We start from the raw sequence: 19647 nt of genomic DNA, 5'->3' as shown, positions 1-19647 counted from the left end.
CCGTGGTAGCTAGATAGTTACGGGCAAACAGGTCAAGGTTACGATCAAGAAAAGGAAATATATGAAAAAAAGGAAACAATAGAATGAGAAATTTATGTTCTAATGGACATGGAAGAACTATATTTGTTCTTGGAAAACATGCAAATGTCACCTGGAAATTTTTAAGGATATTTGTAGTACAAAGTAGTCAACTTATATCGATGTGAAAACCAAAAAGAAGTACATACTCCTATCTGCTGGACACTGAATTTAGATTTAGTCCTGTATGAGAATCTTCCCTGGAATTCTTTTCCTTTCAATATATCCAACGGTAAAGATTTGCTCCTCATTACATATATCTCTCAACCCTAACCCCCAATCAGTCCGCTAATTCTTTGGACCATGCTGCCATCGCCTTCCTCCGCCATTACTGGCAAGTTCAAAATACACACAAAATTAGAGAACATGGCTACCACTGTTGAGCGCAAATATCGGCACATTCTGAAGATGAAGCCAATCATCCATTGGTGCACAAAGAGATGTTGATCATAGAGTTGTGCGACCAAACTTCAAGCCTTTCTAGTTTCTACATGACCGAAATTGTCACAACTAATGCTACACTAATACAGTACACAACCTCCTAGATCAATGTACTGAACGTGGCTTTGTGTATTTGCATGCAGACAAGATAACAAAAGCCTCATCAGCAATTCATCATCTCACAGATAAACCGCTCAGTGAGATGTGACCCGGTGCTAACCAGGAAAGAAAAGAACCTCCTTATTACCATGGAAGATATAAAATGAAATGGGTGGTCTAAATCTAAACATAATAAAATGATTACAAGAAAACATGTTTGAATCAAAATGTTCAGATTACTCTGCTCTGCTAACTTTTCATGAATCTGAAAACCTATCAACTTATCAAGTATCTCGGACATGAATGAATGAACAGCATGTGCAGAAGAAGTACCATCATATTAGCAATATATCTTCCTATCTAGGATATACCACGTTATGGCCATCTACATCACTAAATGAAAGTAAGATTAAACAAGGAACACGTCTGGTAGGTATAACAAGCATGGAACATACAAAATTGGAGTCAGGCAGACACATGATGCCTTGGCACTCGCCACTTCACGTCTTAAGCAGCAAGTACTAGTGTACTAGAGTGCCAGTTAACTAGCTAAACTTCATTTACATAGTCCAGCTTCTTGCAACAAATCTCGTTAGCAATCCTTGCACTGTAGTCACACTTCTCAAATGGACGATATTCGCAAGCAGTTTTTATTTCCTCGCACAATATTGTTTGAATTTGCTGCTCCAACCACAATATATAGTCAATTTATCACGCACCGTTCATAGCAAATATTATGTGTCTAATAAAAATTTAACACCGAGAAAATTCATAAAAATGTAACTGATTAATGAATTTGCATATCTGGGTAGGATCTCCGGTCTGGGTAGTCGTATTTATGCTGGAAAGGGGATGTAACATTGGGTCACAGCAGAATTTTGCTCCATCAGAGGTGCACAGAGACAGACAACATTAAATACCAGAACTGAACATCATAAGTAGTTGCTTCAGCCACCAAGTTCCAAATTTTGGCGCAATATATATAGACATAGAAAAGAACAGTCCACCAATTGCAGTTCATAACACTGGACTCTAGCAATCAAAATGCTATGAAACTTCATATGAAATCAAATAAGGTGGTGCACAGAAGTAATCAGCCTAAAATGTATACATCAGTACAATGAAAGCATGTCATTGGAAGTTCCCACATTAAGAAAACTGAACTATCATGAGCAAGCAATGAATGCAAACTTCTAACAAGTAGTTATGGTTTAACAGCTACAGTACTACACCAAACACAACTGCAGGTTTAGAACAAAAGGCTAAGTTTCTAATAAGATGGTACACAAAAATAAACTGTATAAAATGTATGAGCACATTAGTACTACGAAGCATGCCATTAAGAACAGGAAATTATCCATGAGCAAGCAATGAAAGCAAACTTCAGACAACTGACAGAGCTACACCAAACACAACTTCAGGTTTAGAACCAGTGTCATTGCTTATATTCTGCTAGCTATTACCGCAATTTCCCGTCCAATTTCTACTCCCAACTTCCAAAACTTCTCACGCCCCCCTCCTTTTCCAGCCATGAGCAGGCCAGCAAGGGCCAAACAAGATCTAGTTCAGGGTGGAACGGATGGGGGCTACCTTCATAAAAAGCATGAACTTGCGGCACAGGCCGCTTACGGCGTCCGTGAGGGTGCCCTGCGAGTTTCCCAGCTCCTCCATGACCGCCCCTGCGAGCTCCACCACCAGCAGTATCCGCTGCAAATGCAGAAAGAAACAAAGACGTAGCCGCTACAGGATTGAAGAACCGAACAATCGGCCTAGAGAAGAGAAACGCGAAATTTGGCTGCGCGGGTCACCTTCTCAATGTGGTGGAGGCGCTGCAGTGAGCTGCTCCGGCCCTGCGAAACCATCGCCGCCGGCGAGGAAGAGAGAAAGGTGGGAGCGGCGAAGGGGGCTGGAGGTCGAGGAGCGACGGCACGATAGGCAGATGCAGGTGCTGTGATGGGCTTTCTAATCTCAGCCCGTTTAGAAGCCCCGCATTCGGCAGAAAAGCCCGACATCAATACGAAGTGCTGAATGGAGCAAAGATAGTCCCACCTCGGAAGTGGAGGAAAGTTTCGACCAGCTTAAATAGCGTGCTCTCGCCCACCCAGCACGACCTTACTTGAACAGGATCTGTTCTATAGGATCGTACCGCTGCATCCTTGACTAATAAGGAGGCAAGCACTTAAGCTTGGTTGATGACATCTGACCTGTGGGCCAGAGCGTGATTAACGGCTCGGACCAGTTGCCGCTGATCTCATGGCTGTAGATGATCGTTCCTGTTCAGCTTAGGCTGAGTCAGGGTGGCCCATAGGTTGTCTGACAGGCTCACTTTTTCTAATTTTTGTCCCATCTATTCAGCCTCACTTTTTCTAATTTTTGTCCCATCTATTCAGCCTAAACTGAATGAGGCTGCTGTGCACATGCTAACTCGCTACAAAAAGAGAAGAAATTATGTTGTGTATATCAAACATGACTTTTTGTAGGCTGGAATTTGAATTTCTCATCCTGCTACAAAATGGAGAGCTTGGAGTTGCACCTTTCAGCATATCTCAGCCTCTAGTAGAAAGGCATAACTACAAAAACAACAAAAAGGCAGAGATAGGACCTGCAAAAAAAAATGTTGTGTACAAAAATATTGAATTCTCTGATATCTAAACATGTTACGATTAGAGCATCTCCAGCGAGCCCAATCGTAAACGAACGCGAATAACCGTTTGGGTCGGGCAGTTCAAATATGCGCCTATACCCCAACCCAGAGGCTAACTACAAAAACAACAAAAAGGCAGAGATAGGACCTGCAAAAAAAAATGTTGTGTACAAAAATATTGAATTCTCTGATATCTAAACATGTTACGATTAGAGCATCTCCAGCGAGCCCAATCGTAAACGAACGCGAATAACCGTTTGGGTCGGGCAGTTCAAATATGCGCCTATACCCCAACCCAGAGGCTAACTACAAAAACAACAAAAAGGCAGAGATAGGACCTGCAAAAAAAAATGTTGTGTACAAAAATATTGAATTCTCTGATATCTAAACATGTTACGATTAGAGCATCTCCAGCGAGCCCAATCGTAAACGAACGCGAATAACCGTTTGGGTCGGGCAGTTCAAATATGCGCCTATACCCCAACCCAGAGGCTCTACGCATAGCGATCGGGATGTCCTCCGAGACACAAACGTGCCCAAAATTTACGCCTCGAATACGTCTTGGCGGACGTTGCTTGCTTGGCAGCGGGCGCGAGACCTATTTTGAGCGCATCACTTTGGCGGCCATCGCTTCCGCGTCTGCGCCGCAACCTTCACCATCAATGCCGTCGCTTCGTCTTCTGCACGTGCACCAGGAATGGCGGGCGTCGCCATCAATGGTATCGTCTCTGCCATCGTCCACACCACCAACACCTCAACTCACCACCGCGCGATGACGCATCACCATGGGGAAGAAAAACGACTGGGACATCTAGCAGCGGCGTGAGGGAGGCGCGGCCGAACAACGTGTCGCTCACCGTCGACATGGCGCGGCTGTTGCACGCCAACTGGTTGCCCTTCAACTGGCGTGACGTGCACCTACCTAACGGCGGCTGGCAGCTCAGCTACCGCCATGTGTCTGTCCCGCCGTTCCACCGCGTGATCCGGAGCAGAGCATTGAGATCTAGCGCATGCAGCGGTACCTACCGACGGACCTTGACCCCGCCTACGCCGTGGACTCCGATCGATGGCTCAGCTGGCGCGGGATCGAGACTGATCCGAGGAGGAAGGCGGGATTCCTCGGCGACAGGGACTACCCGTTTGGTCCACCATCGCTGCCTGCACGGCCTGCTACGCCTCGACGAGCACGGCAGCCGCCCTCTCCTGCACCTCGCAGGATGACCCCGCGTTGGCCTTCTACAACTAGGAGGCCAAGGACGACGGCGAGGACTTCGTCGGTTGCGTCTTCCACGACTGGCATACGGCCATGGAGGAGGGCCGTGAGTTCTAGCTGACGACGACGATGACTGACGAAGAGATCGAGAGGCTCGACATCCTCGTGTCGGAGGTGCCGCATGCGCCTCCACCGTTGCACCAGTACGACGCCAACATCATGTCGCCAGGCCTCACGGAGGATGAGGCCCTCGAACGAGCGCTGCAGAACTCGGCCCCCGCACCTGCCGCCGCCTCCGCCATTCAATTTCTGGGCTGCGACGCCCGCTCCACCGGTAGCACCAGCCGTACGTTCTGCCGGGTGCCAACTGGCCGTGGGCAATGCCGAATTCGTCGTGATCAACGACGAGGACGAGGAGTAGCCTAGGGTAGCACGCGCTACATGCACCTTTTAGTTTTAGTTTTATTATTTTCCTTTATTCCGTATGTACATTATGTTTCTTGAATGGAAAATCTAAAAAAAAAAAATGGGGCCGCTAGGGTCACCCGCGCAAATAGACGCGCGCGGTCTAATTCCTCACAACATTGTCCTCTCACCTTTTCTCCTAGCGGACCACAACCCCCACTTCGTCCTGAGGTACTGGGTTTATCAAACAAATAGTATCAATTTTGCAACCAAACAAAAGTGACATCTACGTACCACTCTGACACAAGTCAAGTTTTGGACGGGGAATGCCAAGGCCTGCCTCCAGCAGCGCAAAATCTGGTGAGAACTACCAAACATGCCCTAGAAGGTCGACCGCCATATCGGATGGTTACATTGATACACATGTGGACGCTGGCACGCAAAATACGTATATGTAAGACATTTTATCTTCTGTGATTTATCGATATACATGGATTATATATATGATGAAAAACAAATGAACAAATGAAATACTGTGTACAGTACAGAGGTCCTGTCTGAAAACACGTATGCGATCAAAAAGTATAGCACTCCTTAAGGTTGGATTAATATTATCATCCAGCTGCTCGATCAGTGTCTGACCACTGGGAACAGGCACCCGTAAACCTGCACAGATAAAATAAAAATAAAATCAAATTCTATTCCACTGTAGAAATGCAGTGTAAATAGCAGCGAAAGTGTTCTGCTTGAATTTAAAATACAATGAAAGTGAATTCTAGCCGCCACTGTAAATAGCAGCGTGTCACACTGTCACGTTTACTCGTTTACGTACCTTTGACAGAAAGGATTTCTTGGGCTTCCTCAGCGGCCGGCCCCACGTGGGTGCCGCCCGGTCCGGCGAGAGCTGCTGCCTCGGCGGCGGAACGTCCGGCACGGCGACCTTGGCGACCTCCCGCTGACGCTGCACCTTCTCGAACTGCACCGTGAAACCCTGCGCCGCGTTCTGCTCGTCCCACACGCCGAACCTGGGCACGGCCGAGGGGGCCTTGGTGGCACGGACCTAGCCCGGGCGGCGCTCGTTCACCGGCGGGGGCGCGTGGCGCGGCGGCGAGGTGGTGTGGTGACCCGGCATACCACTGCATGGTGTAGTACGTAAGTCTGATATAACACCAATGAAACACCGTTCCACTAGTATGATATCGCTCAGAGTGGTACAACAGAAACATATGCGGATCCAAGGCATGTCTAAAGAATTACACACAGACTCTATTACATAAGATCATCATAGCCTCCTACTTTACAATGAGGTAAAACTGCAAATAAACTCCAGAAGAACGACTCGTAATCTAAACCTATCACGAACTCTATTTGTAAAGTATTTATCTAGCTACAGAGGCTATGAATAGATTGCTAAATAGGAGCTAGGTGTAGGAAGCTAGTTCCTTTCTATTGCTAATCTAGGTTTTCTCCTTGTTGGATGTGGTATCGGACTCTTCTGATAGGTTCTATCCCGTGAAGTAGTTGTTGACTCCTCGGCCTTCGAGTTGCACTTTAGATCCTCCTTCGGTGCCTCCATATCTAAGCAGGGGATTTAAGAGTGGGATGAGTACGAGCGTACTCAACAAGTTCATTATAGGAAAGAGGTGTTTAATGCACTAGTTACGGCATTAGACCAGAAAGTCTAATACCAATTCAGGTTTTCATAATCATTTCTTCGAAAGGTTGCTTTTATTCAGAAGAACTATGTCCGTCAGCCTTCACCGGTTTACTAGAACTTCATGGAGTTCCTTTCCAAGCAGCGTTCGCAGTTCCAAAACCCGGAACAGGGAGTGACCGGTCACGATTCATTACACTCTGCGAGAGGTGTGTTGCTTTACCCATAAGAGATCTTAACCTTGGTGCCAACCGGGCATATTCCCCGTCCACACTTCCTTTGGTGTGAGGCCCGGTATAAGGTCATAGCCAATTATATTCCTCCGCTACCTCGTACACCCACCCTTTGTTGCATGCCCCGACCCTGGGTCCTCGCCGGTCCTCTTATACCAATTAAGGATGGACCTCGGCCACGACGACAGTCTGGGATCGAACCAAACTCCTTCGCCGGTAGATGCAACCCCTCATAGACCGCAATACCGTGGGGACTTTAGGCTTCCCCAACCACCAAATGATCCTCGGGCTACAAGTGTCTACGGACTATGCCGTGGGGACTTTAGGCTTCCCCAGCCACCAAATGCACCCTTGGAATACAAGTGTCTACGGTAAAGCGCGTCCGTTGATGTACAAGAGGTGGAAATACAATTGACTATTCCGTCCCACTCCAGATCTTATGGTTAACACGGGTATTACGGCACAAGAATCACTGGACGACATTTGTTGTTTAATCCTAGATGGATATAAACCCTTGCAATGGAACCTCCACCATATCAACACAATCCATGGTTCCATTGCCCACCATTTAGTCATATTCATAGTTATGAAAATAGTGGTTTTCTGCTTTTATGCAATAGTGATAAATATAGTACTTTGCAAGTAATTTAGTAAAAATACTCAAATGGCATGAGCAAGTGATGAACTTGCCTTTCTTGACTGCAAGATTATGCAGACAAGGTCTTCGATACGCAATAACTCCAAATTCTGAAATAGCATCATCGTCCGGTAAGGACGATGTTTAAAAGATTGGCAAGGATGCAATAATGCATAAGTATGAGATGCAATCGCTCTAAACGTGACCTAACCCCGATGATTTAGGATTAGTGAGTGGTAATGATTAGTTCAGGGTGTGTTGCACTTTTAGAGTGATTCACAAACAAGGTTCTTATTCAGGTTTGTGTTGGTTTAGAATCATAAGCAAGTGGTAAAATGCATAGTAACAATCATACACATCAAGGAATAGTGGTTGTATAATAAGTAAAGAGTAGTTGTCAATTTTAAGTCCTATAGTGCATGGTTGATGATTATTTATTATATAATTCAAAAGAATAACTTTTGAAGAACATGTTCTTTAATAAAGAACAAGTATGATAATTAGGTTTGTGGGGTTCTATGGTTATCTATGGTTCTAATTGGTTTCTGGAGGAAGTAGTAGATGGATCCCAACATAGTTGGATTCATCAAAAGCTAGAACTTGTAATTGTTGAGCTAAGCCTAAGAATTTTGAGCAATTTATTATAAATAGTTGCTATCAAGGTTGGTATACCTTGTTGGTGATAGATGGCTATTGTCTATGGGTCCTATTAGGCAGGATTGATGATGATTCCTTATTTTCTTCAAAAGAATAACTTTCGAAGAACATACTTCTTAAGTAATAAGAAGTATTACAATTAAGGTTGAGGTTGCCTAGGGTTTACCTTTGAATTCACTACGTAAAGAATGGTTGGTTCTTAAATAGGATGATGCATAAGTATCTCACACTGGTAGGTTTGAGTGGAGTATGGTATGATGCACAATATTGGCATGGTTGCTATTAGGGTTCATCACAATGGTGTGATGTTAAGCATGGTCCATTAAGGTTGATATCTCTAAGGATAGGATTTAGGGTTTGCACTTGGTTAACCATGTTTGATCATCTAGGTCTAATGAAGATGAACATATGGAATACCATTTTATTAGTGGTAGGTCGCTATTATTTTATGAAGAGATGGCAAGTATTTAGTTGCTACTATGGATCTATGGATGCAAAGTAAGTGTCATGATCATATGTTCTAACCTAGGGTTTAGGTTTAGAAGCTCATTATGGTACACATAAAATAATAAGGTTCGGGTTTGGTTCATAATTGAATTAGGGTTTTAGGGTTTCATATGAACTTGTGAATTTATGATTTTATGCTCAATGGAACTAGGGTTTCCTAATTATCCTATAATTCTTGGATTAATAACTTCATTAATAAAGTTGAAGTTATTAATAACTTTGAAATAAAAATAATATTGGATTTGTCCTTTTATTATTTTTAAAGAATTCAATAATTAAGGTAATTTATTAATTAGGGTTTAAATCCTTCTAATAAGGATTTAATAAGATATTAAATAAAGAAAATTAATTTTAATGTTTTCTTTATTTATTTACTAGTTTTTATTTAATTTGGAAAGTTTTCCTAATTATTGAATTTTTAATTCATTTAAGATTAAAAGAAAAGGCTTAATTATTAAGTTTGAAACAATTAAATTTTTGTTAAAAATAAAAATTTCAAATTATATTTTTATTGAATAGAGTTTTCTTTTCTAAGAATTTTAATATCTCATTTATATTTTTCTGGCTTAAATTGGATTTTCTAAATTCATTTGAAATTGCAGCAATTTTCTGGAATTAGATTTAAATGAAATTATTAAAACTACCCAGCTAACCTACCCACACAGTCACTGACTGGTGGGGCTGTGGCCACGTTGGCTGCCACGGTGGCTGCGACGTGGCAACCATGGCCACCACCGGCGGCCAGTCATGGACGGCGCCGGCGCTGGAGGGCTCCCGCAAGTGCGTGCATAGGCGCGTTGGAAAGAGGACAACGAGGCGAACCTAGCAGTGGTGGCGCCGCTTCCAAATGGTCGCCGGAGCTTGGCCGGCGGCGAGACGGAGCGGCAGAGCTCACGGGTTTTCGGTACTAGGCATGCTACGGGATGTAATCGAGCGAGCTATGCATGCTGCGAGATTCGGGGGCTCACCAGGAGCACGCAGGGCTTGATGGTGACGTCAATGGTGGTCGGTATCGCCGGAATTCATGGCGACGACCGCCAGGGAGTTGAGCTTGGTGACGGCGCTACGGGCTGCTGATACGTCCCAAACGTATCTATAATTTCTTATGTTCCATGCTACTTTTATGATGATACTCACATGTTTTATACACATTATATGTCATTATTATGCATTTTCCGGCACTAACCTATTGACGAGATGCCGAAGAGCCAGTTGCGTTTTTCTACTGTTTTTGGTTTCAGAAATCCTAGTAAGGAAATATTCTCGGAATTGGACGAAATCAACGCCCAGGGGCCTATTTTTTCATGAAGCTTCCAGAAGACCGGAGGGGAGACGAAGTGGGGCCACGGGGCGCCACCACACTAGGGCGGCGCGGCCTAGAGGGGGCCCGCGCGGCCCTAGCGTGTGGGGCCCCCGTGACTCTCCCGACTCCGCCCTTCCGCCTACTTAAAGCCTCCGTCGCGAAACCCCCAGTACCGAGAGCCACGATACGGAAAACCTTCCGGAGACGCCGCCGCCACCAATCCCATCTCGGGGATTCGAGGAGATCGCCTCCGGCACCCTGCCGGAGAGGGGAATCATCTCCCGGAGGTCTCTTCATCGCCATGATCGCCTCCGGATCGATGTGTGAGTAGTTCACCCCTGGACTATGGGTCCATAGCGGTAGCTAGATGGTCGTCTTCTCCTCATTGTGCTATCATGTTCGATCTTGTGAGCTGCCTATCATGATCAAGATCGTTTATTTGTAATCCTTCATGTTGTGTTTGTTGGGATCCGATGAATATTGAATACTATGTCAAGTTGATTATCAATCTATCATATATGAGTTGTTTATGTTCTTGCATGCTCTCTCGTTGCTAGTAGAGGCTCTGGCCAAGTTGATACTTGTGACTCCAAGAGGGAGTATTTATGCTCGATAGTGGGTTCATGCCTCCATTAAATCTGGGACAGTGACAGAAAGTTCTAAGGTTGTGGATGTGCTTTTGCCACTAGGGATAAAACATCGATGCTTTGTCTAAGGATATTTGTGTTGATTACATTACGCACCATACTTAATGCAATTGTCTGTTGTTTGCAACTTAATAACGGAAGGGGTTCGGATGATAACCTGAAAGTGGACTTTTTAGGCATAGATGCATGCTGGATGGCGGTCTATGTACTTTGTCGTAATGCCCTGATTAAATCTCATAGTACTCATCATGATATTTGTATGTGCATTGTTATGCCTTCTTTATTTGTCAATTGCCCAACTGTAATTTGTTCACCCAACATCTGCTATCTTATGGGAGATACACCACTAGTGAACTGTGGACCCCGATCCTATTCTTTACATCTGAAATACAATCTACTGCAATTGTTCTTTACTGTTCTTCGCAAACAAACATCATCATCCACACTATACATCTAATCCTTTGTTTACAGCAAGCCGGTGAGATTGACAACTGATGGCGTGTAACTCACACGTTCGTTGGGAACCCCAAGAGGAAGGTATGATGCGCAATAAAGCATATGTATCATGTAAATTATATCTTACAAGTTGCAAGCCTCATGCATAGTATACTAATAGTGTCCGCACCTTGTCCTAATTAGCTTGGACTACCGGATCATCACAATGCACATGTTTTTACCAAGTGTCACAATGGGGTACCTCTATGCCGCCTGTACAAAGGTCTAAGGAGAAAGCTCGCATTGGATTTCTCGCTATTGATTATTCTTCAACTTAGACATCCATACCGGGACAACATAGACAACGAGATAATGGACTCCTCTTTTATGCATAAGCATGTAACAACAATTAATAATTTTCTCATTTGAGATTGAGGATATATGTCCAAAACTGAAACTTCCACCATGGATCATGGCTTTAGTTAGCGGCCCAATGTTCTTCTCTAACAATATGCATGCTTAACCATAAGGTGGTAGATCGCTCTTACTTCAGACAAGACGAACATGCATAGCAACTCACATGAAATTCAACAATGAATAGTTGATGGCGTCCCCGAGTGAACATGGTTATCGCACAACAAGCAACTTAATAAGAGATAAAGTGCATAATTACATATTCAATACCACAATAGTTTTTAAGCTATTTGTCCCATGAGCTATATATTGCAAAGGTGATGATGGAATTTTAAAGGTAGCACTCAAGCAATTTACTTTGGAATGGCGGAAAATACCATGTAGTAGGTAGGTATGGTGGACACAAATGGCATAGTGGTTGGCTCAAGTATTTTGGATGCATGAGAAGTATTCCCTCTCGATACAAGGTTTAGGCTAGCAAGGCTTATTTGAAACAAACACAAGGATGAACCGGTGCAGCAAAACTCACATAAAAGACATATTGTAAACATTATAAGACTCTACACCGTCTTCCTTGTTGTTCAAACTCAATACTAGAAATTATCTAGACCTTAGAGAGACCAAATATGCAAACCAAATTATAGCATGCTCTATGTATTTCTTCATTAATGGGTGCAAAGTATATGATGCAAGAGCTTAAACATGAGCACAACAATTGCCAAGTATCACATTACCCAAGACATTTATAGCAATTACTACATGTATCATTTTCCAATTCCAACCATATAACAATTTAACGAAGGAGAAACTTCGCCATGAATACTATGAGTAGAAGCTAAGGACATACTTGTCCATATGCTACAGCGGAGCGTGTCTCTCTCCCATAAAGTGAATGCTAGGATACATTTTATTCAAACAAAACAAAAAACAAAAACAAACCGACGCTCCAAGCAAAGCACATAAGATGTGATGGAATAAAAATATAGTTTCGAGGGAGGAACCTGATAATGTTGTCGATGAAGAAGGGGATGCCTTGGGCATCCCCAAGCTTAGACGCTTGAGTCTTCTTAGAATATGCAGGGGTGAAACACCGGGGCATCCCCAAGCTTAGAGCTTTCACTCTCCTTGATCATGTTGCATCATACTCCTCTCTTGATCCTTGAAAACTTCCTCCACACCAAACTCGAAACAACTCATTAGAGGGTTAGTGCACAATAAAAATTAACATATTCAGAGGTGACACAATCATTCTTAACACTTCTGGACATTGCATAATGCTACTGGACATTAGTGGATCAAAGAAATTCATGCAACATAGCAAAAGAGGCAATGCGAAATAAAAGGCAGAATCTGTCAAAACAGAACAGTTCGTATTGACGAATTTTAAAATGGCACCAGACTTGCTCAAATGAAAATGCCCAAATTGAATGAAAGTTGCGTACATATCTGAGGATCACTCACGTAAATTGGCATAATTTTCTGAGTTACCTACAGGGGGATTTTGCCCAGATTCGTGACAGCAAAGAAATCTGTTTCTGCGCAGTAATCCAAATCTAGTATGAACTTTTCTATCAACGACTTTACTTGGCACAACAAAACACAAAACTAAGATAAGGAGAGGTTGCTACAGTAGTAAATAACTTCCAAGACACAAAATAAAAACAAGGTACTGTAGGTAAAATAACACATGGGTTATCTCCCAAGAAGTTCTTTCTTTATAGCCATTAAGATGGGCTCAGCAGTTTTGATGATGCACTCGCAAGAAATAGTATTTGAAGCAAAAGAGAGCTTCAAGAGGCAAATTCAAAACACATTTTAGTCTAACATGCTTCCTATGAAGAGGAATCTTGTAAATAAACAGGTTTAAGAAGCATAATGCAACAAGCGTAGAAAGATAAAACAAGTGTAGCTTCAAAAATTTCAGCACATAGAGAGGTGTTTTAGTAACATGAAAATTTCTACAAACATATTTTCCTCTCTCATAATAACTTTCAGTAGCATCATGAGCAAACTCAACAATATAACTATCACATAAAGCATTCTTATCATGAGTCTCATGCATAAAATTATTACTCTCCACATAAGCATAATCAATTTTATTAGTTGTAGTGGGAGCAAATTCAACAAAGTGGCTATCATCATATATAGGAGGCATATTGTAATCATAAAAGAAAATTTTCTCCTCAATGCTTGGGGGACTAAAAAGATCATGCTCATCAGAGCCAGCTTCCCCAAGCTTAGAATTTTCCATGGCATTAGCAACAATGGTGTTCAAAGCATCCATAGTAATAACATTCCCATTAGCATGCATATAAAGTTCCATGGGTTTTTTAATTCTCTCTTCAAACACATCATGTCCTAATTCAAGATAAAGTTCATAAAGATCTCTCATATTTTTGTTGTTTTCCATTATGCTTAACTAGTGAAATAAAAACATGCATGATATTATAAAGTAAAACAAGTAACTAAATTTTTTGTGTTTTTGATATAGAGTGCAAGACAGTAAATAAAGTAATAAATAAAATAAAGCAAGACAAAAACAAAGTAAAGAGATTGAGAAGTGGAGACTCCCCTTGCAGCGTGTCTTGATCTCCCCGGCAACGGCGCCAGAAAATATGCTTGATGGCGTTAACTCACACGTTCGTTGGGAACCCCAAGAGGAAGGTATGATGCGCACAGCAGCAAGTTTTCCCTCGAGAAAGAAACCAAGGTTTATCGAACCGAGGAGGAGCCAAGAAGCACGTTGAAGGTTGATGGCGGCGGGATGTAGTGCGGCGCAACACCGGGGATTCCGGCGCCAACGTGGAACCCGCACAACACAACCAAACTACTTTGCCCCAACGAAACGAGTGAGGTTGTCAATCTCACCGGCTTGTCTGTAACAAAGGATTAACCGTATTGTGTGGAAGATGATTGTTTGCGAGAAAACGAGTAGAACAAGTATTGCGATAGATTGTATTTCGAGTAAAGAGAATTGGACCGGGGTCCACAGTTCACTAGAGGTGTCTCTCCCATAAGATAAACGAGCATGTTGGGTGAACAAATTACAGTTGGGCAATTGACAAATAAAGAGAGCATGACAATGCACATACATATCATGATGAGTATAGTGAGATTTAATTGGGCATTATGACAAAGTACATAGACCGCCATCCAGCATGCATCTATGCCTAAAAAGTCCACCTTCAGGTTATCATCCGAACCCCCTCCAGTATTAAGTTGCAAAGCAACAGACAATTGCATTAAGTATGGTGCGTAATGTAATCAACAACTACATCCTTAGACATAGCATCAATGTTTTATCCCTAGTGGCAACAACACAACACAACCTTAGAACTTTACGTCACTCTGTCCCAGGTGTCAATGCGAGCATGAACCCACTATCGAGCATAAATACTCCCTCTTGGAGTTACAAGCATCTACTTGGCCGGAGCATCTACTAGTAACGGAGAGCATGCAAGATCATAAACAACACATAGATATAACTTTGATAATCAACATAACAAGTATTCTCTATTCATCGGATCCCAACAAACGCAACATATAGAATTACGGATAGATGATCTTGATCATGTTAGGCAGCTCACAAGATCCGACAATGATAGCACAATGGGGAGAAGACAACCATCTAGCTACTGCTATGGACCCATAGTCCAGGGGTAGACTACTCACACATCACACCGGAGGCGACCATGGCGGCGTAGAGTCCTCCGGGAGATGAATCCCCTCTCCGGCAGGGTGCCGGAGGCGATCTCCTGGATCCCCGAGATGGGATCGGCGTTGGCGGCGTCTCCGGAAGGTTTTCCGTATCGTGGCTCTCGATGCTGGGGGTTTCGTCACGGAGGCTTTAAGTAGGCGGAAGGGCAAGTCGGGGAGGGGCACGGGGCCCCACACCATAGGCCGGCGCGGCCGGGGGTGGGCCGCGCCGCCCTAGGGTTTGGGCACCACTGTGGCCCCACTTCGTTTCGTCTTCGGACTTCCGGAAGCTTCGTGGAAAAATAGGCCCACGGGCGTTGATTTCATCCAATTCCGAGAATATTTCCTTACTAGGATTTCGAAACCAAAAACAGCGAGAACAGACAAGCGGCACTTCGGCATCTTGTTAATAGGTTAGTTCCAGAAAATGCACGAATATGACATAAAGTGTGCATAAAACATGTAGATAACATCAATAATGTGGCATGGAACATAAGAAATTATCGATACGTCGGAGACGTATCAACAACCTCGCTGTTACGTTGGGGCAAAGTTCTGTGATTGTGTTGTGCAGGTTCCACGTTGGCGCCGGAATCCCTGGTGTTGCGCCGCACTACACTCCTCCGCCATCAACCTTCAACGTGCTTCTTGACTCCTACTGGTTCGATTAAACCTTGGTTTCTTACTGAGGGAAACTTGCTACTGTGCGCATCACACCTTCCTCTTGGGGTTCCCAACAGACGTGTCAACTACACGCATCAGCTGCTCCAGCTCAATTCCTTCTGCAGGAGGAGCAAGTCGACCACGGCGGTGCTAATGGTGGTTACGGCTTGGCCTGGGGAGGTTCCTACCGGCGGCGAGGAAGATGGCCGGGCGAGCTAGGGTTTGCTAAATTGGGGCAAAGGAGGAAGAAACCGAGGCTAGAGCTCGTCGTGGGGCTTTTATATGGCGATGAACTGCGCCTTGTCACGACGCTGATGAAGGAGGGATCGCCAGCGAGAGAGGAGAAGAAGAGCACGGCGCAGTGCTGTCGTCCATGCGCGAGGAGAGGATGAGGACGAGCTCGTCCTCGATATTTTGGACGAAGGGTTATGCGGGCTGGGCCAGGCCGTGGTGTTGGGCTTCTGGTGGGCTAGTTACTGGGCTGCTGCAGTCTGGTAAGGTCCATGTAAGTTTTTCCCTTCTTTTCCTTTTTCTGTTTTATATTTCCTATTTGTATTCATATTTGAATCCAATACTGTTTGCAAATATTTCCATTACGTTGTTTCAATCAAGATTTGGTATACTGACTAGTGTATTACTATTTTTTTTGAATTCATATTTTATATCAGATTATTTGTATATTTGTAAACTTCACTCAAAATAGTAATATTACATGAATTGATATTTTCTCTTAAATTTCCTCTTTGTTATTAATTTCATTCAATTTAGAAACATAAGAGTTGATACCTTCATCTCTAGGTATTTCTGAAATGGTGATTATTTCTTAGTTCCTATTTGAGAAATTAATCACTTGTATGTTATTTCATGTGAGCAATCTTTCATTATAGTTTTGAAGGTTTGATGATAACCCATATTAAATTAGCATTTGTGTTATGATCTATTAACACTTTGAATTATCTAGAGTAGATATTACTCTCCCCAAGGTTGGGTCTTAGTTATAATGATAAGTGGTTGATCACCACCTATGGGTCTAATTATAGAATTTAGCACTAGATGTCTCTTGTGTTCAATAATTAAGCATGAGAGTGCAATGCTAGGGTTCTAATTCTATGTGCTTACTGACATATGGTTTGAAACTCAAATATGGCTTCATTGGGTTTTAGTTGTGCTCACCCAAGTGGTATTCAAACTAGGTTGAGATACAATTCTAGGTTGTAGATATGGGATGTTACCATTTTGCATTGGCTAGGGTTTAATCTCCCCTAACCATGGTAATATGATTACTTGCTTCATATCTTATGTGCTTCTCTAATTACTAAGGATTTGAGAATTGGTTTTATCTTCTACCAACTAACTTCTATTATTATCCCCAATTTATCATGAAAGTAACTACATTGGTTATAGTTCTTTTTATAGTTAACTTTGGTCTTATGGTTGTATGGTTTCTCACCATATTAAGTATAGAGTTTAACTCTAAGGTTTCTTAGGTTCCTTAACTGATGAATGAATGAAGAATAGATGGGGTAAGATTCTACTTATGATCACCAAGTGACTCACAAGTTAAGGTTGGGATATAAGCCTATGGTTGATTACTAGTTACCTCCCTATGATTTCATGTGGTGAATAACATCTACTAATCCTATTAGGATTTAACTTATTCTCACATACCTCAAGAGCATGATGTGGCACACCCGGGATCAGGGTTAGACAAATATCAGATCTCCGTCTGACATAAGCCTAACCTAGAGCTCGAGAGACTACAGTGAGAGAATCGGTAACACATCAGTGACTCTACTACTCAAGAAGTAATACAAGCTCATAACTGAGCGAAGAACCAAAGCATTACAAGCAGAGGTCACTGACCTGACATACATCAATCAACGGAAGCAAAGTTATGCTATTAGACATAGCAAGATAGCAAAAGTCCTAAGAGGCCAGGAGCATAACGGCGACGTCCCACAGCCCATAGATCCCAGGCTGCCACCTGGGAGCCCCAAGCTACTCGTCGATGTCGACTAGAAACCACCATCTGTTGGAGCAACTTCGTCTGAAACAAAAGCATGCAAAGCTGAGTACAGGGACTCAGCAAGACTTAGTACAACCTTTTAGCAAAGCGGGTATGCGGGCTTTCTGTGGAGCTTCTTTTGCGTAAAGCCAGTTTTACTTTATTAAACAAGAGGGAGAAGAAGGTCGACTACTTAGAACCTTTGAAAGGGGATAAGAGGCGATATCTCTATCAATATTGATCATCATATTGTATCCACCAATCTTCTTCATCTAGAACCACTATCCTCGGATCACCCCCTCAACAACCCGGAGAAGGTATCCGTAAACACACATTGTTTGCCAAGTTTTACGATTAGGTTCAAGTTGTCTATGATCACAGAATCCATTCCCAAGTCGTCCGTAACCGTGGACACGGCTTTTCGAAAAGATTTAACCCTGCAGGGTGATACGTCTCCGACGTATCGATAATTTCTTATGTTCCATGCCACATTATTGATGTTATCTACATGTTTTATGCACACTTTATGTCATATTCGTGCATTTTCTGGAACTAACCTATTAACAAGATGCCGAAGTGCCGATTGTCTGTTTTCTGCTGTTTTTGGTTTCAGAAATCCTAGTAAGGAAATATTCTCGGAATTGGACGAAATCAACGCCCGGGGGCCTATTTTTCCACGAAGCTTCCGGAAGTCCGAAGACGAAACGAAGTGGGGCCACGGGGTGCCCAAACCCTAGGGCGGCGCGGCCCCCCTTGGCCGCGCCGCCCTGTCATCCGGGGCCCCTGTGCCCCCTCTTGACTTGTCCTTCCGCCTACTTAAAGCCTCCGTGACGAAACCCCCGGCACCGAGAACCACGATACGGAAAACCTTCCCGGAGACGCCGCCAACACCGATCCCATCTCGGGGGATCCAGGAGATCGCCTCCGGCACCCTGCCGGAGAGGGGAATCATCTCCCGGAGGACTCTACACCGCCATGGTCACCTCCGGTGTGATGTGTGAGTAGTCTACCCCTGGACTATGGGTTCATAGCAGTAGCTAGATGGTTGTCTTCTCCCCATTGTGCTATCATTGTCGGATCTTGTGAGCTGCCTATCATGATCAAGATCATCTATCTGTAATTCTATATGTTGCGTTTGTTGGGATCCGATGAATAGAGAATACTTGTTATGTTGATTATCAAAGTTATACCTATGTGTTATTTATGATCTTGCATGCTTTCCGTTACTAGTAGATGCTCTGGCCAAGTAGATGCTTGTAACTCCAAGAGGGAGTACTTATGCTCGATAGTGGGTTCATGCCTGCATTGACTCCTGGGACAGTGACAGAAAGTTCTAAGGTTGTGTTGTGCTTTTGCCACTAGGGATAAAACATTGATGCTATGTCTAAGGATGTAGTTGTTGATTACATTACGCACCATACTTAATGCAATTGTCTGTTGCTTTGCAACTTAATACTGGAGGGGTTCGGATGATAACTCGAAGGTGGACTTTTTAGGCATAGATGCAGTTGGATGGCGGTCTATGTACTTTGTCGTAATGCCCAATTAAATCTCACTATACTCATCATGATATGTATGTGCATGGTCATGCTCTCTTTATTTGTCAATTGCCCAACTGTAATTTGTTCACCCAACATGTCTGTTCGTCTTATGGGAGAGACACCTCTAGTGAACTGTGGACCCCGGTCCAATTCTCTTTACTGAAATACAATCTACTGCAATACTTGTTTTACTGTTTTTCGCAAACAATCATCTTCCACACAATACAGTTTAATCCTTTGTTACAACAAGCCGGTGAGATTGACAACCTCACTCTGTTTCGTTGGGGCAAAGTACTTTGGTTGTGTTGTGCAGGTTCCACGTTGGCGCCGGAATCCCTGGTGTTGCGCCGCACTACATCCCGCCGCCATCAACCT

The 19647-nt window shown here is 43.5% G+C and overlaps 1 protein-coding gene, 1 long non-coding RNA gene and 1 other non-coding gene across 3 annotated transcripts in view; 1 reads left to right on the top strand and 2 right to left on the bottom strand.

Moving 5' to 3' along the window:
• The window catches only part of LOC124689815 (mediator of RNA polymerase II transcription subunit 11-like), a 3305-nt gene extending 825 nt beyond the window's left edge, over positions 1-2480 (bottom strand). The window contains exons 1-3 of the mRNA XM_047223283.1: positions 2427-2480; positions 2209-2325; positions 1183-1299 (exon numbers count right to left, since the gene is read on the bottom strand). Of these exons, the coding sequence (XP_047079239.1) occupies positions 1183-1299; positions 2209-2325; positions 2427-2480 (288 nt within the window). The remainder of the gene's footprint in view (positions 1-1182; positions 1300-2208; positions 2326-2426) is intronic.
• A 244-nt stretch (positions 2481-2724) lies between these two features.
• LOC124693948 lies at positions 2725-2941 on the top strand. The gene has a single exon (XR_007000387.1). It is a non-coding gene; the product is annotated as a small nucleolar RNA U3 (small nucleolar RNA).
• A 2426-nt stretch (positions 2942-5367) lies between these two features.
• On the bottom strand, positions 5368-5763 carry LOC124686597. The gene is made up of 2 exons (XR_006997875.1): positions 5713-5763; positions 5368-5546 (listed from the first exon to the last, which is right to left on the bottom strand). It is a non-coding gene; the product is annotated as an uncharacterized LOC124686597 (long non-coding RNA).
• Positions 5764-19647: the final 13884 nt, after the last annotated feature.

This window comes from Lolium rigidum, chromosome 2 (genome assembly GCF_022539505.1).
Source record: "Lolium rigidum isolate FL_2022 chromosome 2, APGP_CSIRO_Lrig_0.1, whole genome shotgun sequence".
In the NCBI taxonomy this organism is placed as follows: domain Eukaryota; kingdom Viridiplantae; phylum Streptophyta; class Magnoliopsida; order Poales; family Poaceae; genus Lolium; species Lolium rigidum.
This window is presented reverse-complemented; position numbering and strand designations above follow the sequence as displayed.